General features: G+C 39.5%; 1 protein-coding gene across 3 annotated transcripts in view; it reads left to right on the top strand.

Annotated features, from left to right (window-relative positions):
- The window catches only part of sez6b (seizure related 6 homolog b), a 327,905-nt gene that overhangs the window by 279,011 nt on the left and 25,008 nt on the right, over nt 1-23,886 (top strand). For 2 of the 3 annotated variants that reach the window (XM_039777999.1, XM_039777990.1), the window contains exons 12-16: nt 4,648-4,839; nt 11,207-11,401; nt 20,963-20,998; nt 21,241-21,349; nt 23,502-23,598. In XM_039777999.1, the coding sequence (XP_039633933.1) occupies nt 4,648-4,839; nt 11,207-11,401; nt 20,963-20,998; nt 21,241-21,349; nt 23,502-23,598 (629 nt within the window). The remainder of the gene's footprint in view (nt 1-4,647; nt 4,840-11,206; nt 11,402-20,962; nt 20,999-21,240; nt 21,350-23,501; nt 23,599-23,886) is intronic. The other variant, XM_039778005.1, reaches the window with a different exon arrangement.

The following is a 23,886-nucleotide window of genomic DNA, read 5'->3' as shown; positions in this document are numbered from 1 at the left end:
ACAAGTCATAAAGGGGTGTGTCATTCGGTTTTTGTTATGACATATTATGGTTATGGTTATGGTTATGGTTAAGGTTAGTGTTAGGGTTCATGTGTCATGACTGTGTCATGACAGTGTCAAGTGTTCATAACAGTGTCATGTCACTCTTATGTAAATACCTTCAAGTAAAGTGTTACTGAAACAACTGCTTCAGTAGCAAAAGGCATTTCTGGAAATGGGCTGAAAACAAGCCTTACTTTGTCTGCTGTAGGCCACATTTTAGCCATTCACATGGTTTAACAATGGACATCCATACAAAATTTGGTGTAATTTTTAACTGGAGCATCTGCAAATTAATCCCATACCCGATGTTATAATCCACTAAAGTTAAACACGATACAAGAGGATTAAATCTCCATTTTTGTTATTGTTGCTGCCATCTTGACTTTAAGGTATATGGGAGGGAAAATTGAGTGAGATTCAACTCTTCTCTTGTATGGGAGGTGAGAGGGAGACACCTGGAGGAGATCAGCACTCTACTGAGTGCACTTTTCTAGTTTGGTAATATGAATTTTAACAGCACAGATCGTCTCCATATTATAATGTACATTTTGCAAACTATGCATTTAAAGCACTAGTTCTCTACCCTTTGGGCTTGTAACCATTTATACAAGCAATATGTACTTTGGACCCCTGGTCCCAGGCTGCATGTGTTTGAGCTATCCTCAGAACAACAAAAAAAAAAAAAGTCTTCTCTTTACGGTGCTTTATTGCCCACTGTAGATTACTGAGTTAGCATTACCACAAGGTCATAGTTGCGATGAATGTTTTGCTCAGACAGAAAATCATTCGTTTACAATAAGAGAATACGTTACAGATGCATTGTTGCATTTCAAGTGTTGCATATGGTAACTTAGCCTACTTTGGATGTCTCGTGAGCTAAACCGGGTAATGTTATCACTCTCACTGTCACAAGTCAAAGCATTACGTAAAAGATTGTTGTAGCAACCACGTTATAATAACTTAGATTCATATATCACATTTCATAAAACCCAAGGACGCTTTACAGAAGTACAGGGGGACAAGGGAAAAGAAAATAGTAGGCCAACACAAACATGGACTGAAAAGAAATAAAAACCGCTAAATTGAAGGGGGACGTGATTTAATGACGGCTACTGTACAACGTACAACCACATTGCGCATTGTAAAGTTATTTTATGAATGAAATGGACATATAACATACCTGAGGGCCAATTCTGGGATGTTTTTGAGTCATTCACAATCCCGAAGTTTACTCGCGTTTTCGCCCGTCGTCTTTCACTTTCCCTTTTAGTTGTTCTTCGTTAAATTTCCTTCTTATTTGTGATGGCCCTGCCCAAAGTATCAGCCATTACTACAGCAGATGATGACTTCTAAAATAACATTAAAATACAATTAAGCCTATATAAAGAAAACATGAGATGGCTGTCCCCTGTACACCTGTATAATTCTCCAAACGGTGTAAGAGTATGCTGTGGTCCACACTGTCAAAAGCTGCACTCAGGTTGAGGAGCAGCAACAGAGATGTTGAGTCAGAGTCGGCAGTAATTAATAGATCATTTACTACTTTGGTCAAGGCAGTTTCAGGTAAGTGACAGGAACGGAAGCCAGATGGAAATTTATTAAAAAGATTGTTGTTGGATAAATGGGCAGTAAGTTGGCTTGCAAGAGCCCGTTCAAGACGTTTTGACCTTAAAATGTAGATTATAGATTGGCCTGTAATTGTTAAGAACTTGTGGGTCAGTATTTGTTTTTTTAAGCAGCGGTTAAATAACAGCAGTTTTAAAAGCTGAGGGCACAGAACCCATGGAAATATTGGAATATTAATAATAATAAATAATAATAAAAATATATCTACTTAAAACAGGAACCGTGAGAGACTGCAGTTTGTCTAGGTAGCAGTGCCAGCATTCACCAAGATACTGAAGATTTTTTCACCTGGATTCTGATATACTGAGTATGGACCAGTGAAATGATCTCTAATTGAGTCAATCTTGCTTGTTAAGAAGTTCATAAAATCATCAGCCGTCAAAGAAGAGCTGTTGGCAGGGGTACTCTGTGTGAGTTTAGCCACAGTGTCAAACAGAAACCGTGGAATATTATTATATAGTCTTAATAACATCATATAGATAAGTTGTCCTAGCAGCTGAGAGTGCTCTTTTATATGTCCTAAAACTCTCAGCCCAGGCTACGTAAGAAGTGGCATGTTAAGATTTGCACCACCTGCGCTCAAGTTTTCTGTAGTTCTGTTTGAGTGCACAAGCGTAAACGGTGAACCATGGCAGTGTTTTTGTCCGAGTGCGTTTCTTGGTTATAAGAGGTGTGACAGAGTCAAGCGTGTTAAGCAAGGCACTGTTCAGGTTGTCTGTGATATTATCAAGGGAAGCAAAAGTAGTTTTGCCGGATTTCAGCTAAGCACTCAGCCAGTGTAGACTTATTGTTGCTGTCAATACGGCGATAAGTGTATGTGTCAGGCTCTGAACACTTACTTTGAGTACAGAGAGAAACACTGAAGAAGACACAAAAATGGTCAGAGACTGGAACCTCCATGATCGGTAAGTTGTCAGCATCAATGCCCTTTGTAAATAATAGGTCCAGTGTATTTCCATGGTTGTGAGTGGCGCTCTTTACATGTTGAGTAAAATCAAGACTTGTAACAAGATCCATCGTTTCCACCGCTCTAGTGTCTGAACATCATCATCAACGTCATTGACATGCAGGTTAAAATCGCCAAGTAAAATGACTTTATCATATTTTACAAGAGCAATTGACAATAGTTCAGAAAACTCTGATAAAAAACCTGGATTGTGCTTTGGGGTTCATTATTTATAGATATTTACTGTGTTTTATTGTATTTCCTTACTGCAAATGTTTCATTTGTGTTATATTACGATGTTCGTTTTGTCTTGTACACCTTCATAATGCTGCATAATGTTTGCTCATATCTTTATCTCTCTGATCCCTTTTTTAATCGTAACCAGGGATGTAGTGCTGCCCGGGTGCAAGTGAGGAAATAGAATAGTTGCAGCTGCATAATCTGGTCGAAATTCATACTTTTTTAAGAAGATCCAAAAGTCACTAAATCATATGTCATGCAAGAGAAAAACAAATGAAAAGGTCAAATGTTTATATTGACATTTAAGCTGCAATGATTGATTCACAATGTCAATTCATGCATTGAGTAACATGCAAGAAAACATTCCACTTTAAAGTGGACATATTATGCGTTTCCGTATTTTCTGTCAGTCATATCTAAAATGTTATAATGTTAAATTTTAATGTTAAATAATGAGGTAAACATATTTTAGACAAATCCCTGTGAGCTATAATGTTTAGATTTCCAACTGTTCTAAACACACGGTTTCAACAGTTTTTTCAACAGTGTTACGCAACACTTAGCTGGCCTCTCCGGCCTTCTATGATTGGTCATCTGCTCCAGGTAGGCAGGACTGGAGTGTATTTTTTTAAGCTACTGCGGTGTTAACATTAGCTACATGCTAACGGCAGTAAAATTTGTCATCTTGGCTGTTAATGTTGTTTAATTCTCCCCAATTCCGCACCACATTACTCCTGAAACATGTCATGTTATGTTGTATTTGGTTTATGGTAAAAGCGATTTTTTACTGTAGAAAGTGCTGCATACTCTAGTAGTGTCCATTGCTAACTATAGTAGCTACATGCTAACGGCAGTAAAAAGTATCATCTGGGCTGCCAATGTTGTAAAATTCTCCCAAATTTTAGGTCGCATTACTGCTGAAACATGTCCGATTGGGTAGTGTTTGGTTCAGAAGCCTTTATCTGCAATTTTTTACGGTAGAAAGTGCTGTTTCGTTTCACTACAATCTAACATTAGCATACTGCTAACTATTAAGTAGCTGCATGCTAACGACAGATACCTGTAATCTTGGCAGCCAATGCTAGTCATTTCTCCCCAATTTCAGGGTCACATTACTGCTGGGACGGTTGTGTAGTATTTAATTTAGAAGCCTTTATTTGTGATTTTTCACATTACAAAGTCCTGCTATAGGTTGCAGTAGCTCCAGCTGCTACTAGTGAAACAAAACTGGAGGAAACATGCTGGCCAATCAGAGCAGACTGGGCTTTTACGGGACGGTGGCTTAAAGAGACAGAGCATCTCATACATGCCATGGGCAGTATGAGAAAGATAAACTATTTTTTTAACATTAAAGTATGTAAACATGTCCTAGTACAAACACAAAATACAAGTATGAACCTGAAAATGCTATTTAATACTTCCCCTTTAAAAGTATCTGGTAGCTGCCGGTGATAGCCTATAAATACAGTGAATCCATTTATTCTGTCTATAGCTAGCTGTTAACTACTAAAATGAAGAGGTAGCAAAACATCCTTTCATTTTATAGTTATATTTGACTAATGTATTTAAACTTGCCATCGTAGGAACAGTGGTTTCAAACAAGCCACCACTTTAACAAATAGCAGTACACCGCTGCGTGAAACAAAGTGCAGACTAGCCGGGTTACTAAACACAGAGTTGGACTTGTAGCCTACAGTTTGCTGATGTTGAATTAAAGTAGCATTGTGTCTCTCTGTCTAGGTGAGACAAAAAAAGACAATAACCAACCTTTTTTTCTGTGTCTGTCCATCTAGTGGTGTCTTGCCCTGACCCTGGAAAGGTGGATCACAGCAGACGGGTGCTGTCAGGTCCCCATTTCACCGTGGCTTCAACCATCCAGTACATCTGCAACAAGGGCTTCATTCTGTCTGGAAACAGCCTGCTCACCTGCTTCAATCGAGGGTCCTCAGGCCCCAAGTGGAACCAGAAGCTGCCTAAATGCCTGCGTACGTACGAGTTAAAGTGTTCCTCAAGGCCTATGTAGCTTCACCAGAAACTTAATTTAAAACATGAGACACTAAGATTCCATGTACTTGACAGCCAGCAAGCGCCTGTCTGATCAATCTCGCCCACTTTATGCAGGGATAGGCCGGGTGATTGGAGGTGTAAAAGTAGTAGGCGGGATTGGAACTTCTCTCTCAATCTCTTATACAATTACTTCTGTCCCTTTTTATGTGTACAACTGTTACGTAACTGTTACAACAATTATGTAAGCATTAGGTTATTGGAATATTAAAAGGGTTTTCTTTTTTTTTTTTTTTTTTTTTTTTTTTTTTTTCTCACTCACTACAAAAACAAATAAAAACACACACACACACACACACACACACACACACACACACTTATACACTCACATACACATTGACAATTTTCAGATACAGTTAATTCAGTGTAGTGCATGAACCTCTCCATCATCTGCTGCTTTCTCTCGCTCTTCTTTCTGTCCATCATCTCAGTTTTAACTTATAGTGTGTGACTGAAAATGAATTAGTCGTTTACTGTTTTGGTTTCTTTTTGGTGCTACGCCAAAACGTAAAGCAACGTTATGCAACATGAGGTCTGTCAAATAATTAAGAAACCATTTTTTATGGAAATGAAATGTAGTTATGAGATAAAACTGCTAAAAAGAAATAAAAAAGTCTGCTGTGGGATCAGACGAGTATGGCCCCTACACACTGCATTTATTTTAATTTACTGGCGACGGATGAACCCTTTCCCTTGTGGTCACTCCATGACATTTCCCTGAGTAAAATTTGTAAAGGAAATGGCAAAATAATCAGTATGTTTGTTGTTTATTTCAACCCCATTGAATTGAAATATACTTAACATCATACAGTCGCTAGAGAGGCTTTGGACTTTTATTCTGGTTCTGGTACTAATACTGTACCAAAAAGTTTTCTCCCACAGTTTTGAATTAGTAGAATAACACAACTAAACTACGTTATCTTACAACTGTCAAGTTTAAAGATATTGAATATCAGCACAAAATATGAGCTTATATTGACTTCACTTAAACATCTTATTATCTTACATCTACATGCAAAGTTTTTGTGTTAAATAAATGTTTTATAATTTTACTGTACATATTTCTGACTTATCAGGTGAGCGTTCTCTAATTTGTATATTTATTTATTTAATTAGTAATTGTGATGGAAATGTTTTCAGTCTTTTAGTGATTTGAATGTGCACCAGCTGCCTTCAGTGCCTTTACCTCCTGCCACTCCTTTCTTCTGATAAAGCTGGCAAGCTAAATGTGCGTCAGTCTGATTAAAATATAATTTCCTCTTTAAACAGCCTTGAAGGCATTAACCTCATTTGCATGAACGTCTCATACTCTGCCTCACCTACTTTCTAGGTGGAGACATTTGTTCGATGGCGCTGACTAATAATTAATTTAACCGGACAACGGAAATGACTTTGGAGAAGACAAGTCAGGTCATTGTTATGCATGAGATAGAGATAATGAGCAAAAGACAATTATTATGTCTAAAATATGGAAAATTGTATTTCCAAAAATTCTTCAGAACAGAACTGCAGAGAACGATGTGTCATGATGTGAAAGTGGAACTGTCTCTCAGATATCACAGAGAGATTTTCATTCCTAAGGCTATGTTCACACTTTTTTTAATCTGCCAGCGTCTGTTTTACTTTATAATCCTATGGAGTAAACCGTGTTTAAAAAAGTCGTGAGCATTTTTTTGAAGCTCTGAGCGTCTCTTTGAAGTCGAAGAAAACACCCTACGTCAAGTGCTTTTTTGACAGCTGACCAATGACAAGCGGAGTAGCCAGACCTGTCGTTTTCATAACAACAAGAAATTAAAGCTGCAAGCAGCGTTGGACGGGCCCTTGCGCCTCTGCACACGTCAGGGTTACTGGCGGACGGCGCTCCTTGCAACCGTGCATTTGCGCGGCACTCGGACACCGCAAATCGTCACCAATGAAAAGGGAACTCCCTGTTGAGTTCAATGATACCTCACACAAGACTCTACCTTAAATGGGTAACCAGTTATGAAAAGGGGCGTGGCTAAAGCATAGGGGGTGGGCCAAACCATCACCAATGAAGAAGGAACTCTCTCCTGAGTTCAATGATACCTTACACAAGACTCTACCTTAAATGGGTCACCAGTTATGAAAGGGGCGTGGCCTGCATAAGTGGGCGTGGTCAAAGTATAGGGGGCGGCTCAGTATCACATGTAGACCACACATAAGTTTCATGTAAATCGGATGATGTTTGTCATATAAGGCTGATTTCCTGGTGCCAGCGGGGGGCTGTATATGTCCTCAGGCCTGGACTCTTGTTGATTGTGGGAAATTTCAAGCAGATATGACAATGTACACTGTAGTATGCCACTTTTTCGTTCATCTCTAAACACTTAAAATGGCCGCCACGCCACGCCCCCCCCTTTTGATGAAAAGTTTTTCTTTCAATAACCTTTCATCTTTAAGGTGTTGAGATGGTACAGACCAAATTTGAAGTCCATCGGATGAAATCTCTCTCTCTTAAAGTATAGCACCTTGACTTTTAGGCGTACTTCCTGTTACCACTAGGGGGCGCTATGACTTGGAGTAAATTGTGTCCGGTAAATGTCCTCAGATTTAGAGCCTTAATAATCCTGAAAAGTTTTGAGCCAATTGGACAATGTACACTCAAGTTACACCCACTTCCTGTTTCGATGGCGAAACGCACGAAATGGCCGCCCCGCCATGGCCAGGCCGTATGACGAATAGTTTTTTTTTTTTAATAGCTTTTCATCTTTAACATTGTAAGATGGTACAGACCAAATTTGAAGTTGATCGGATGAAATCTGTAGAAGGAGTTTGTTAAAGTACGACGTGGAAATGGCCAAAATCGCACTAATTTCGAACTTTGAAATCAAAATGGCGGACTTCCTGGTGGGTTTAGGGTATGGCTCCAATGACGGTTTTTGTATGTCTTGACATGCGTCATATGTGTACCAAGTTTTGTGAGTCTACGTTAAATGCACTGGAGGGGTTAATTTGTTTTACTTTGTAAGGGGCGCTAGCGAGCCATTTTTGTGCGCCTATTCCCGAAACCCTTACAATACGTACATTTTCACCAGGCTTGATGCAACCGCCAATTTTGGTGAGTTTTTGAGTATGTTAAGCCCCTCAAAGAGGCAATTCATTTGCCGTAATAATAATTCCTTCGGTTTAAATAGGGCCTTCGCCGCTGTCGCCGCTCGGGCCCTAAATATGGAGTCGGAGCACGGCGAGTTATACGCTTATGTTTTCTTAATACATTCATGGGTATGACCAGGTGCTCCCTGTACAGGGAACTTGCTTTATTTTATGTAACGTTAACAGCATCACTCTCTCTCCTCTCTCTCTCCTCTCTCTCTCTCTCTCTCTCTCTCTCTTTCTCTTTCTCTGTTCTTTCTTTAGCTCACTCTGCCGCTTAGTTTTACCTAACGTTAGCACTGCTCCACATAGCACTCTAGCTAGGATACTGTGGTAATTGTTGTAGCAACAAAAGACGCTCTTGGCTGCTTTTTGGAATAAAAACGCTGCAAGCTTTTTCTTTTACTACAAAACCCCCCTTGTCAATAAAGATGCCAAGTGTGAACATAGCCTAATGGAATTTTCCTTCAACCTACCTACTTTGAGTTCTTGAAAGACTCAAGTACACATGACATTATTTAATTTCCTTCTATGCTGATCACTGTTTCAGTAGGGCCCAATTCTGACTGGCACAATAACATTTAATGACAAATCTTAGTACGTTTTGGTGATTTTGCAGGTCAAAGACTTCCAAGTGTCTTGGTTAAAACTGACATCTAGGTCCCATAACGCCATTGTTTCAACAGCATTTCAATTACTATGTTTCAGCGTATAGATAGGACCTGCTACGGACTCAAGCTAATTCATACAGTAGCCTATAGCTAGTTTTAACCAACATATTTTGACCTGCAAATCAACTAAGCTCTGGCAAGTGTGTGTGTGCGTGTGTGTGTGTGTGTGTGTGTGTGTGTGTGTGTGTGTGTGTGTGTGTGTGTGTGTGTGTGTGTGTATTTACTTTATGACACTGAAGTTAATTGAGGGGGGTTTTCACCTGAGTTAAAATTCAGTCTAACCTTCTGTTGATACAATCTGTGCACACATTTTATTGATATATTTAGATGTTTTTCTACAATCATACATCTTTTCTACACTGAATTTCTAAGGTAACAATGGCTGATACAACCTCAGTGACAGGGCTCGACAGTAACGGTTGCCCGGTTGCCCTTGGTAACTAGATTGAGTCAATTGGCAACCATTTTTGTGGCCTCTGGTTGCCCTCTATGGCAACCACCTGTTCAATATACATTTTTATTAATATGTAAAAACAAATCAAAACTTGAAAAACTGGAAAGTCTTATTTTAAAAGAAGTCATGTGAGACCGCTTTCAATACGCACGTTTGCCGTGAAAAGATAGCTTCAGGCAAAGCAATTTTCTGTTCATGTTAACGGCGTATGTTAAAATCCAGTGCTAATATATCACTCTATCTATCATATCTACCGGATGGAATAGCAACGCAGATTTCGGTGTCTCATTACAGTGGTACCTAAATGTCTGCGCTGCTGTCTGATGCTCCGAAACAGACATTAGAGGCTACAGAAGCATCGCTGCATGTCACGCTAGTAAACACTAATAACACGTTACACTTGGCAACAGGTAACGCTAGCTAGTAGCTGGATTAAACAAGGTTAAAATGCTGACAGCTAAACGGTGTAGTGTGACTGTATTTCACTGTAGATGATTCCAACAGTGGGACGTACAACCATCTGCTGCTAAAGCTATGAGCTAAAAGCCACAAACTAGCACTGGTCACTGCTGTTGTCGGAAAAACAAAACAGGCGGGACTTAATGTTGCGTTTACTTAAAACTGGTGAACTTTGTGGTGCATTCAAAATTATTGTAAAAAATCCTTTTCTCATATGTTTTTCTCTTTTAACAGCAATTTACTGGTGAAAGAAGTTATTATTGTTAAAAGTTATTACATTTTTAATAATCATTTAAATTCCCCCCTTTTTTGTGCCGATCCGAAAATTTACCCGATCCGTGACTCAAAACTGTGATTCGATTTGTGAGTTCTGTTATCTGTTGCACCCCTATTTGAGAGGGATGGGAAATTAAATTGCATTTTCATTATTATGGTATAGTTACATAAGAAATCAACTGCTCCAAATATAGGCAGCTTAAAACATGGCAACTGTATTGTCAATTTCAGCAACCATAAGCGGATGCCTGGTTGCCAAGCCAGCCACCACTTAAAAAAGTTAGCATTCAGCCCTGAGTCACAGGCTCAAAATCTTATCGCCCCTTACTTGAGCCCATATTCATCCCCTGAGGAGCCTGAAAGGGGCTGTACTCAACATACTGAAAAAAACATCTCTCACAAACTGTTCCTCAATACATGAAATACTGATGTTTTTTCACGGCCACTTACATTCACTCGCAGCCGGACCGGCTATCAAAACAAAGAACAGTGAAGCTCAGATTACAACACACAGAGGGAGTGTGACTGCACTCTCTGCTCAGGACGCCATTACTCTACTATATTTTTACATCAGCATATTTTATGGAAATCTGACCATTATATTTGGACATTTCCTTGTATAGAAGTGGACATTTTTATCTTTGTTTTCTTCCTTTTTATAAGTTTTTATTGATTCCACAGGAAATTTTACAATTAACATAAAGGGCTTATTTTTTACATTTTCACCCAAGGGAATTATTTATTATTTGTACACTTACAAATGTCTGTAACACATAATGCAATTAGATGAATATGTGGGTCAAATGTACGCACATATGTACATATCTATACAGGGACATGTACAGAAGAAATGAGAAATTAAATCTAAAGAAATAAAAGAAAAAGGAAGAAAAAATTAAGGGAAAATTAAACTAGAAATCCCTCTCCTGTCGTTAAAGCACAGTGGCAATGGCACACCAACAAATTGGTGGCACTAGATTATATATCATTTGAATTTATTTGAAGTTTACTTAGGAGGAATCAATGCTGTGCATGTCCTTCATTCTGTAGTGACCTTAACTTAGTAATGTAATTAACCATGGGCCGCCAAACATTTTTATCTTGATAGAGAGACGCCAATCACTCTCAGTAGATTGGAATAACTATACGTAATTTGAAGGCAGTCTGGACAGTAGTACCATCTTCCACTGGCCCCACTGATGTTAAAAAAATATATTGTTAAGAAATATTGATTGAACATTATCATATCTGACTCCAATGCACATTTCCTACACAGTCTTGTCAACCTGACATGTTTCTCCTCTTTAACTCCAGCGGAGACTTTTGAGCCCTGCAGTCACCCAGGAACACCTACCTATGGGATCCCCAGCTCCAACAAGCTCCACTTCCAGGCTGGAGAGAACCTCTACTACTCCTGTCTGATTGGCCATCAGCTGCTGGGTGAGCCTGTTCTCCACTGTGTCCCTGGACACCCATCCCACTGGAGTGGGCTGCCACCTGTCTGCAAAGGTAAGATACTGCAGCCTGATGTCTTTAATACATTGTCAGTTCAACTTCAGTTATACACAAGGCCAAGGGGCCTTAAAAAACTGCTTCATAAAATACATGATCTAATTCAAGACCATGAAAAATATGAAAATCTATGACATCCTAAATAATTAATAATAAATACATATACATAAATGTTGCAATAAGTAACTGAGTAATTCAATATTTTTTTTAGCTCAACTCAGCTGGTTACATCCAGTAGTCAAGACAACTAAGTCATTTAATTGGTTGAAGAGTCTATGGAAGCAAAACATGAACAATTTATAAGCAACTGAATAAATTACTGTGAAATTTAACCACTGTTAAATACTTGATGTCGAAATTCAAAAAACATTAAATTTATGTCAAAGTTATAATTACTTTAGGAGGTAAATTCAAACCTAGTCTTTCCTTGCCAGTCCTACCTCCACACTGCTGTGCAGTAAGTAATTTGCTCTTACCAGTGTATCTCCGTGTGTACTTCGTCCATAGCAATCGGTCCCAAAACTTCCCAGTAAAAGAGGAAATGCCAGAAACTTATTCTTTGTAAATATTTACAATCATTCCCTGAAAGAACCAAGCAGGCCCTACCTTGTTGCACAATCCAAATTTTAGGCTTTATATCAGGCTTTATCCTGGAAATGTACTTCCGTTGATCGAGACTACGACTATCCAAACCGATGGTTTTGGGAAAAATGTGACTGAGTGTCCACCTGTTGTTGCATCCGCAAAATCAGAACTGTTTTTAACTTTTTAAGCATGCAATGAATGCCTTTAGCGCCACCGCAAACCCGCTCCCCTGTGTTGGTGTAAACAGGGAGACCCTGGCGTGTCTCTATTTATCTGTAGTTATTTCTGTCTTTGTGCTGCTGCACCCCTTCCCTCTGGGGATCAATAAAGGCCTCTCTTATCTACTAAAATATATTGTAAAATTAGATTTCAGCATTTATAGATATTTACTTGCTCATAAGATTCTTTCTTTGCTTCGTTTCCTTGCTTTGTGTTAATAGAAATTAGAATCAGTTTCAACAATGGCCATTAAAAAAAACTATTTAAAAAAAAAAAGTTGTGACTTAACTGTAGTTAAAATTAACAAGAATGTAACATTTTGTAATACTGACTTGAGTTTCATGGTTTATTGTAATATTTTACATTTAATTGGTTCATTTGTATTATATGTATTCTTATATGGTTCAATAGATTCATTTATTAATTTCGTTATGCAGCACAGTCTTATTACAAATGAGAATTAAAAACATGTCTGTTGTTTCACTCTAACACATGTCTTAAATTCTAGAAGATTACGGGTGTGAACTATTAAATGCATGGCCAGATTAACCTGCTAGGGGGCCCTGGAGTTCTAGAGTTCTAGGGTCGTTGCCTGCTTTGGTCTTGGCTGAATGCATTCAGAATGAGCATTTCATCTTGGTGAGAGTCGGCAGTGTCTTTGTCCTCAGCTGTCCCCTCGCCCTGTCAGTTGCACTCAGACTGTTGATGCACAGCAATGCACTTCTTGGTGTCAACTTTTTACAGCAGCCCATTTATTTTATTATTTTTTTTATATATGCCATACACTCAGAGCTGCCAGTATTAACTGCAGCAGTATTTTTACATGAGTACTACTATGAATATTGTACCTCACTATGTGCTGGAAAGCTGAAACTAAAATAGCATGAATCAAACCTGAAAAGCTTAAAATAATAAACAAAACATTATCTGTTCAGTTCATCAGTGGCATTAGTCAAAATATTTATTGGGAACTATCTTTTGCACTCAGTGTTTAAACACTGAAAATTTAAACACTGAAATTAAACTCAAAAATTCCATCATAAACATGACTTTACATTCTAGTGCAGGCAAGTCATGTGACTCCTTATTTAGTGACTCCACTAGAACTATTTGACAGTTTGAAAGATAATTTAACAAAACAAAAAACAAGCTAAACAAAGCATGTTTCAAAAAAGCAGGAAAAACCCATCAGTCACATTGAAAGGCCTAACACTGGATTTTGCTGTCCTGACATTTTAAAGAAGGTTGTTCCAGTCTCGAGGCTGAAATATGTTTTCGCAAAACATCAAGACTAGAGGAGATACCGGTCAGGTTGCTGGTGGAGTTTTTGTAATGGAAATTAAATGGATAGAAAGGCCATTGTACTGTTCGCCGTGGTCATTTGATTACTACAAAACAAAATGGCGATTGTTGTCAGTTGTCATGGTGACAACATGCATCCCCTGGGCCCCTTGTCTATACACTCCACTTCCTGGAATGCTACGTTGCCGCCGGAAATTCGGCCAGATGTCCCTCTTTTCGGCCGGATGTCCCTCACCTTCCGCTTTCTTTGTATTGGCATTTTAAACTCTGGTGGACTTATGAGGACTATTTTCAACTGCTCCTCAGATCTCTGCAGGGTAAATCCAGACAGCTAGCTAGACTATCTGTCCAGTTTTTTGTTGCACGACTTAAACAACTTTTGAACGTACACATGTTCCACCAATACAAGTTCCTTCCCGAGGCTATTTTGCAGCAGACGATTGTGATTGGTTTAAGAAATGCCAATAAACCAGAGCACGTTTTTCTCCCATTCTGGAATGCAGTGTGGACTAGCCAGACCTTCCTCCGCAGCGCTGTGGAGGAAGGTCTAGCAATGCAAAACTAGTGGGGCTGTAAACCTGCTAGGAGGAGAGCGGGCTGACACAGCTCAAAGGAGATATGCATTCTCCTCGCCGGACTGGAAATTCCGCCACTTACCCCCACCCACACCCTTCTCTCAGCCTCCTTGAGTAACGTTAAAACAAACCCCTTTCGCCCCAGTGTTGAAAACATCCAAAAGGTGACATTGACATGTGAAATATATTGTGATAGTGTGGTTTTAGCTGCTGGCTAATGTTAGCTTGCTTGCTTACTAGCTAACTGGTCAGCTAGCTACTAATAAAAATCAAATCAAGAAAAACGTAATTATGTTAGGGAAACTGCAGCAATTTTATTGGAATGACATGAATAAACGTTACTAAACATAACGCGAATAAACTTCAATGGGTAAACTCGTCCGTGACCAGATGCATTCTAATCTGGGATAGTGTTTAACAATTAAAACTACAACTCCCATAATTCCACACAACGTCATCAAAAGTCTGTGATTACCATCCATTGTTTTTATTGAGAGACCCCTAGCGGCAGAAAGTTACATATTGTACGTTTAAGTTGTTAAATTTGACTCATTTAGCGGCTGTCTCTCTTTATACGTTACCAAGGCACACAAACCCACCTGTTTGTGTACACACAAGTTTATGTGTAATACATAAACCTAGATCTAGCTGGGATTCGAACCTTGGATGTCATGGACAAAAAGTTAACAGATGAATGGCTACATTGTTTATACCACTACACTACACTGCCATGATTCAATGGTTTCTATCTATTTATACAGTACAGGCCAAACGTTTGGACACACCTTCTCATTCAATGTGTTTCCTTTATTTTCATGACTATTTACATTGTAGATCTCACTGAAGGCATCAAAACTATGAATGAACACATGTGAAATGATGTACTTGAAAGTGTGAAATAACTGAAAACATGTCTTATATTCTAGTTTCTTCAAAGTAGCCACCCTTTGCTCTGATTACTGCTTTGCACACTCTTGGCATTCTCTTGATGAGCTTCAAGAGGTAGTCACCTGAAATGGTTTTCCAACAGTTTTGAAGGAGTTCCCAGAGATGCTTAGCACTTGTTGGCCCTTTTGCCTTCACTCTGTGGTCCAGCTCACCCCAAACCATCTCGACTGGGTTCAGGTCCGGTGACTGTGGAGGCCAGGTCATCTGGCGCAGCACTCCATCACTCTACTTCTTGGTCAAATAGCCCTTACACAGCCTGGAGGTGTGTTTGGGGTCATTGTCCTGTTGAAAAATAAATGATGGTCCAAATAAATGCAAACCGGATGGGATGGCATGTCGCTGCAGGATGCTGTGGTAGCCATGCTGGTTCAGTATGCCTTCAATTTTGAATAAATCCCCAACAGTGTCACCAGCAAAGCACCCCCACACCATCACACCTCCTCCTCCATGCTTCACGGTGGGAACCAGGCATGTAGAATCCATCCGTTCACCTTTTCTGCGTCACACAAAGACACAGCGGTTGGAACCAAAGATCTCAAATTTGGACTCATCAGACCAAAGCGCAGATTTCCACTGGTCTAATGTCCATTCCTTGTGTTTCTTGGCCCAAACAAATCTCTTCTGCTTGTTGCCTCTCCTTAGCAGTGGTTTCCTAGCAGCTATTTGACCATGAAGGCCTGATTCGCACAGTGTCCTCTTAACAGTTGTTCTAGAGATGTGTCTGCTGCTAGAACTCTGTGTGGCATTCATCTGGTCTCTAATCTGAGCTGCTGTTAACTTGCGATTTCTGAGGCTGGTGACTCGTGTAACCGGTAGGTTAAGTGCCTGTCACGTGAGACATGTCACGTGAGATATCACGTGAGACGCACGGAAATAAATGCCTGTCCGGTACGCTCCGACTTTCCCTTTGTCTGCTGTTGTCGCTGCCTGATGTGCCTCGTGTGCTGTTCTGATTTATGCTCCGTGGTTTGCTGGAGGAGATAGCAAGGTACTTTTACTGTTGGTCACTCTTATTGTGTGTTTTTGCTATGCCAGGATAGACATTGACTTCTTGTTTTTTTCCTCAGTCCATGCAGAGTGCAGCGCCACTGCTGTTTTGCCTAGTTCGAGTTTATTTACTTAGCTTACCTGTATCTTTCTAATCTTAACTTTTCTGTATCTTTTTATGAGCGGGTTTTATTTTTGTATTGAGGGGGTTCATTTAGTTTGGCTATTGTATATTAGGTTGAGTGACTTTTACTCTGGCCTGAGATTTTAGAAATTTAGTGGTTGCTCAAGTTATTTGTAGAGGTGGTGACGTATAACTGGTTCATTTTATCAGTAACATTGCATGGTTTTAATGAGATTTAATGTGATTTGGGTAGATTTTTTCAATATTTTGCATGTTGTGTTTTTTTGTAGTTTTTGTTTCTTTGGTTATATGATCCACACACAATAAGCATTTTGACCACTCAAACAGTTTCACTTTAATAGTCTTTTCTGAATGAAATTCCCCTTTTCTACTGTGTTTTGTATTTTTGGTTGATTTGTTTGTGTTGTGTTGGTTTTGTTTTTTAAGCTTATTGATTATAGTTATATTTTAAATTAACATTGTGTTTTTTGGGGTTTACAATAAATTATTTTAAGTTGCCCAAACCAACCTCGTCTCTGATCATTTATGTGGACTTGCCTGTGTCGTGGGAATCCCCAGATTGGTACTAACTGATATCAAATTAAATTTTAAATCCTTGAGTGAAAGTCCCAAGGTGGCGTTGTCAATTGTTGAATTGCTAAATTTTGGGCTAGGCCCTTTTCTGGGCCTGGTTACACTCGGATGAACTTATCCTCAGCAGCAGAGGTGACTCTTGGTCTTCCTTTCCTGGGGTGGTCCTCATGTGAGCCAGTTTCGTTGTAGCGCTTGATGGTTTTTGCGACTGCTCTTGGGGACACATTAAAAGTTTTCGCAATTTTCCGGACTGACTGACCTTCATTTGTTAAATTAATGATGGCCACTCGTTTCTCTTTACTTAGCTGATTGGTTCTTGCCATAATATGAATTCTAACAGTTGTCCAATAGGGCTGTCGGCTGTGTATGAACACAGCTTCTGCACAACACAACTGATGGTCCCAACCCCATTAATAAGGGAAAAAATTCCACTAATTAACCCTGACAAGGCACACCTGTGAAGTGAAAACCATTTCAGGTGACTACCTCATGAAGCTCATTGAGAGAACACCAAGGGTTTGCAGAGTTATCAAAAAAAGCAAAGGGTGGCTACTTTGAGGAATCTAAAATATAAGACATGTTTTCAGTTATTTCACACTTTTTTGTTAAAGGGGTGATAGAATGCAAAACCGATTTTACCCTGTCATAGTTGAATAACGACAGTTCGGTGGGTAAATAGGACATACATAGAAGCTCAAAATCCCAATGACAGCCCTTTATTATGAAAATCTCATATTTTGAAACTGCCGCTGAAAACGGGCGAATCTCAACAAAGCTGGAAGTTGACGTCAACCTCCCAAAAACCGGAACCTTTGTCACAGCCATGGGTGTATTAAGAGAACGGTCACGCCCCAACATTTACATAGGCTACACAACTGACCTGAGATCAGGTAGTTTTCTGAATCTAGCTAGGTCACGCAGATCTCTGCTATTCCATTACAAAATTCACTTCTGAAACTTTTGTATGCGAGAAATCAACCATATAAAGCTCAAATATGGGCCGCTTTACGAAAATGGATGGCTAATTTCAAATTTTCTCCGACTGTGTGTCGGAGTTTAGTGCCGGTGTTGGTGCTGCCTGGGTTGCTACATCGCCGCCTTGACCGCAGTGTCAGCGAGCTTGTTACGCCTGCAATCTTTTACCGCAGCCCGCAGGTTCCAGTAAATCTTATAATGGGTATGTGTGTTGAGTTATTTAAACAAACAATCGGGGAAATAAACGCCTCTTGTCCGCGAGTCTCATTGATAGAGCCGCGGTGAGATGGAGTCCATCAATGAGAGCTAGCTAGCCTCCTCCTAACTCTGACATTCACAAAAATACATTCAATTGAAATCCGAAATCGGACAAGTGTTAGCTAAGCTTTGTAAGACCTTGAGGAACCTGTAATATTCATGCCGTGACGAAATTCAAACTGTAAATATACTTTAGTTTTGCGAAAGTGAGCAAGCTGCGATATTTCCCCATTGTAATGAATGGGACATATAGCAAGCAGCTGCTCGTCCTACAAAGACGCCTTGCGTTCATAAAAATGCCTTAAAATCAAATCGGACACAACGGTTAGCTTTATAAGACATTGGGGAATGATGTTATATAAGTGGTGTGACGAAATTCAAACTGTAAATATAATTTAGTTATGGCTACAGTGTAGCTAGCTAGCTGCGGTATTTCCCCATTGTAATGAATGGGACATATAGCAAGCAGCTGCTCGTTCTACAAAGACGCCTCGCGTTCATAAAAATGCCTTAAAATCAAATCGGACACAACGGTTAGCTTTATAAGACATTGGGGAATGATGTTATATAAGTGGCGTGACGAAATTCAAACTGTAAATATAATTTAGTTATGGCGACAGTGTAGCTAGCTAGCTAGCTGCGGTATTTCCCCATTGTAATGAATGGGACATATAGCAAGCAGCTGCTCGTCCTACAAAGACGCCTCGCGTTCATAAAAATGCCTTAAAATCAAATCGGACATAACGGTTAGCTTTATAAGACATTTCGGAATGATGTTATATAAGTGGCGTGACGAAATTCAAACCGTAAATATATTATAGTTATGCCGGCAGCTGGCCGCGGAGCCCCGTAGTGCAGTATCCACAAAGGGTGACTTTGCCCTGGGTATGGAGCCCAGCAGGCTGCCGCTTTCTCGTCAGACTGTGTGGAGCTCCTAAAGTCCGACACGTCTTACCAAATTTGCAATTAGCCATCAATTTTTGTAAAACGGCCCATATTTCAGCTTTATATTGTTGATTTCTCGCTTAAAAAAGTCTCAGAAGTGAATTTGGTAATGAAACATTGCAGTGTCTGGAATATGAGATTCTGTCGCTTCTCTAATGTATGTGTATTGGGGATTCGCTCAACCAATCAGCGTGCGTCTCTAATGTCTGCGTATGGCAAGTCGCTCAACCAATCAGCGCGCAGCTCATCTAAATATTCATGACCATACCATATTTGGAAGAAAAGCTCTTACAATATAGGGCCAAAACACAGGGATGCATAAGGGCCAATAAAATATCAACCAGGCCATTTTCAGCCCAACCAATGTTACATACCCCATTAGGAGACCATAAGGAACAGTGTGAAATACCCTATATAATCATTCTATCACCCCTTTAAGTACATAATTCCATATGTGTTCATTCACAGTTTTGATGCCTTCAGTGAGAATCTACAATGTAAATAGTCATGAAAATAAAGAAAACGCATTGAATGAGAAGGTGTGTCCAAACTTTTGGCCTGTACTGTATATATGAAGCTTATTTTCTCAGTTTGACTTTTATTTATCCCACATAATTTGTTGGCCTACTTTGACAACACAAAATGGTCATTATGGTAGGCTATATGATTACAAAACTTCGATGTACTGAGAGAGTTTCATAACATTCAGATGTTGCTGTTTCAGATTCCTAATATGGGTCTAATGAAATTAAACACAACTATAATCACTTGACTTGTGGCACAGGTTGAAAGAGACTGTGCTGAGATAGGCCTACACTTCTTACCTTCTTATGAGATGGCCCACAATAACAATGATAAATGATCATGATTGCGCATGAGTGACGTGTTTCATTTTTACCCCCAAAACGAAATAAAGTGTTAAGTGGGGTTATGCCAGTTTATTGTACATCAGTAAGATTTTGGTATGTGAGGCAAAGATGAACCTACTTTACTGTTTCGAGGCTTGCATTTGCCCATGTTATATTGTGATATCATCAGTTAACATGGGCGTATATTTCTCTCATATGTTAACCTGTGTTAACTTAGACTAAAAGTCCAATATATAGATAGAAACCACTAAATCATTGCAGTGGAGTGTAGTGTGGTGCTATAGACAATGTAGACATTAGTCCATTAACTTCTTTTGTCCATGACATCCAAGGTTCGAATCCCAGCTAGATCTCTAGTGCGTTGTTTCATTTAATTTTTTTCTGTTCATACAGTATGTGTCGTATTTGTGTTTTCAGCGATATCTATTATTTTGTCTCACTTGCAAACACTTTGTGAAAATGTGAACCTCTGGCACTCGAGGGGCGGAGGCAGAGCAGAACGCTCTTTAAAAGTAGGCAGTGCCTTGTTGAACATTCACTGATTTTATGCAAATATCACCAGTTAACATGATCACCAGCTAATCTGGCACACCGGAATTAAACAAAGGTATGAATTAGAACAACTTTCATGCATTTCTTTCACATCTACTGCAGTCAGATTCACTGTGTTGACTAGGAATCACTTCACATGGGTAGGCACTTTTAATGACATTTCGAACAGGTTAAGAGGCTGAAAGCACGTTTAAAATTTGCCCTGATTCAGCCTCCTGGGTGCTAACGCTAGCAGGAGGATAACACGCTGTAGGCAACACCGATTGTTTCCGTTTTTCTCGCTACTGACAGCACTCCAAATTTACAAACAACAGAGCTACGTGTTGAAATCGACCGGAATTCTCCTTTAAAAAAACATTTTCCTGTGCTCAAAATGTCCCACTGTGCTCAGTCAGTTTACTGAAGAAAGCTTTCGATTAGAGTTACACATGACCATCATAGTTTGGTTCAACGTGTCATTCAACAATTGAAGGGGATGAAGTTTTTTGGAATTTCATCTGTGGATAAAAGGACAGAATAAATCAGAACAAATGAGCCAATAACTGCTTACTAACTGTCTTTTTATGTTTTGTAATTCATTTAGCCCTTTCCCCCATGTTTAACATTGCTACTGTATTGTCCTCAGCCCACCCAGCGGCGTCAGATCAGCACAGATTAGATGGTAAGTTATGCCAAGAAGTTAATTTTACTTCCATGCCTTCATTCGCACGAAAGATATTTGTGGTAGCAATATTAACCTTACTTTATTTTGTACATTTAAAGCTAGCTAATTGGTTTCTAATAAGTAAAATCTGGCTGAGAGTTATGAAACATGATGTATACAGTAGTAGAGTTTGTTGAAAACAATACATTTTATCTGTATGAAAATAATGTATTTAAATGTCCCCTTTCTTTCTTTAAAAGTGTCTACTGCATACCTAAGAATGGAGGTGGCCCAAGTAGCATTTGCTGTCTTCATCCCCATCATCCTCCTCCTTGTCCTCGTTATGGGGATCTACCTCTACTTCTCAAAGTAGGTTCAAGTGATCAGTGAAAACGTAATTTTTTTTGACATTTTATATAAACTAGTGCAGTGCCCGTTGAAAATGTGCCTGTTTGGAACAGGCCGATTGCTTGGTCTGTGGTATTGCTGCTTGTAGAATTCATCAAAACCAAATTGTACCCCAAAATTACTTACAGAAGGACCCCTAACCACTTCATATGCAACTCCCCTGTATACCCTACCACTAACTTACTGATTTACCTGACCTACCTGCCGATTCAGAATGTAATCATAAAATATCACAATGAAAATGTGGAGTAATGTGGCTGGATTGGCTCAGTGGGTAGAGCAGGTGCACATAATAATAATAATTAGAGGTTTATGCCTCGACGCAGTGTTCCAGGATTCAAATCTGACTTGTGACAATTTCCTGCATGTCTTCCCCCTTTCTCACCTAGTTGTCCTGTTGAATAAAGGTGGAAAAGCCCAAAAAATTATCTTTAAAAAAAGGAAAATGTGGAGTAATCAGATATTAGCCTCATAGACTCATGGCAGTGCGCTACCCACCTGGCCCGTTATTGAGCTAAACAGCACATATCTGCGTTAAACAACCACCAGAACCGGACTGTGTGTGTGTGTGTGTGTGTGACAGACAGACAGACAGACAGACAGACAGACGTTCCTGCAATTTATAGATAGATAAATGTGGCCTCAGCTTCTCTTTGTCACTGATATAACACAATAGTTCTTGATTTTATCAATTGTCAATTTTATAGTTCCCTTTGTAGTACACTTTAATTCAGAGCATTTTTTTTAGAGAAAATAAGTGAGGTTGGACAATAAAGACACAAACAACTGTCAAATAATTAGGAAAAAGTTAGTATGATAGACGATGACAAAGAGACAGATATTTTTCTCAGGAGTTGGTGGAGACCAAACCAGAGCTAAAAGGGGAGTGAATAAAGATGCAAAGAAGCATGACTTCAAATGAATGCTAATAATGCAAACTTTATTTGTCCCAGAGGGGCAATTCAAAGGCACTAAGATTAACACATAAAATAAAACTTCACAGATAAAGTAAAGATGCAACACTCACAGTAATAGGTAACAATTAAACAACAAGGCTACCATAGCTTGTTATGGAATACATGACCAAACAAATTCAATGAATGCAACAGGCTCTTGACATTCCAGAGACATTGTAGCCACATGGCCCAGCTCTGCTGTTTCTTCTTATATGCTACCAGACAGGTTTTGATACATGTCTTTGCTATTTAAAGCTATAGTGCATAGTTTCGGCCCCATGAGGAATTCTAAGTAATGACAACAACGCTGTCGGCGCGTCCACATGATACAAGCTTTCCGTGATCGCACACAGCCCCCACCCCTCCTCCACACAGTTACTAGTAGTCAAGGAGGACATGGAGGATTCAAAAAACATGATGGACTCTTCAGAAGAGCTAATTATCTTCACTCGAGCTCCTGCGCGCAAAAGTCGCCGGACAACAGATAGTCTTAATTAGCTTTGTAGCAACTCATTTGGCAATGGCTTGAGTGTAACCGACGTTCATTAATATCAAAAAGTTTTGAGCTTTGAGCTTTAAGTGTCAATGATCCTTCATTTTATGTTCCACCTCCACAACACCTCCATCACAGCTGGTCTACTGTTCTCCTTATTTGAAACACAAACCGACTCATTAAAGTAGGTGCAGTATGTCAAAGGTTGAGAAAACTACACAGTTTAAGCACTGTAACACCACAGCCCCTGCAGAGAAAACGATATTCAATAATTAGACACCACGTTTTACTGAAGGTCTCTTGAGTTTCCTGCATGGTGCATGTGATCTGCATTATTTGCTGATCCCTTGGACAAAAGAGAGGGCTTGGACAGCTTCCATCTGATCGAAATGAACTCAAAGAGAGGCAAATGCAACTTTATTTAGTCAACTGCATTTTAAGAATAGCTATCACAGGCTTAGGATGAAGGATTTCAGCACACTATGACGAAAAATAGAAGTCCAAAGAGTGACCCAACCAGCAAAACGAGTTCAAAACGTAAAAAATATTTGTCCTCCTGTTTGAAGAAGTGTATTTACTCCATGCATGTTGCTGCCATTCTTCCAGGATGATGACTTTGTACATATTTCCTTCTTTGTCATGAATGTATTCTCTCTGTGCTCAGGGTTCAGAGGAAGCCACCACATCTGTCCCTGTCGTCCAACCTACCATATGAAAACATCACTGGAGAATGTACGTTTGACAACTCTTATGAGACAACGGTGAGTCGACATATGTCAGACTGTAAAATTGTTGGCATACGTTTGCATATGTGTTTGTGTGATGTGAAGTAAATAGCAACATCTGCAACCAAGATTACAGGTTTCCCCAACGTTAGCATGTAGCTACGTGTAGCCGTGTATGTAATGTAAACACTGCAGTAGCGTGCCTGGATCAGATTACCATATAAAGAAATCTGGCATGAGTTGACGTCAGTTAACTGTTCAGAACTGTGTGAAATCTGAGGTTGGGCTCACAGGAATTTCTTTTAAATACCTTAACCTCATTAT

The sequence above is a fragment of the Perca fluviatilis genome, chromosome 2 (assembly GCF_010015445.1).
Source record: "Perca fluviatilis chromosome 2, GENO_Pfluv_1.0, whole genome shotgun sequence".
In the NCBI taxonomy this organism is placed as follows: Eukaryota; Metazoa; Chordata; class Actinopteri; order Perciformes; family Percidae; genus Perca; species Perca fluviatilis.
This window is presented reverse-complemented; position numbering and strand designations above follow the sequence as displayed.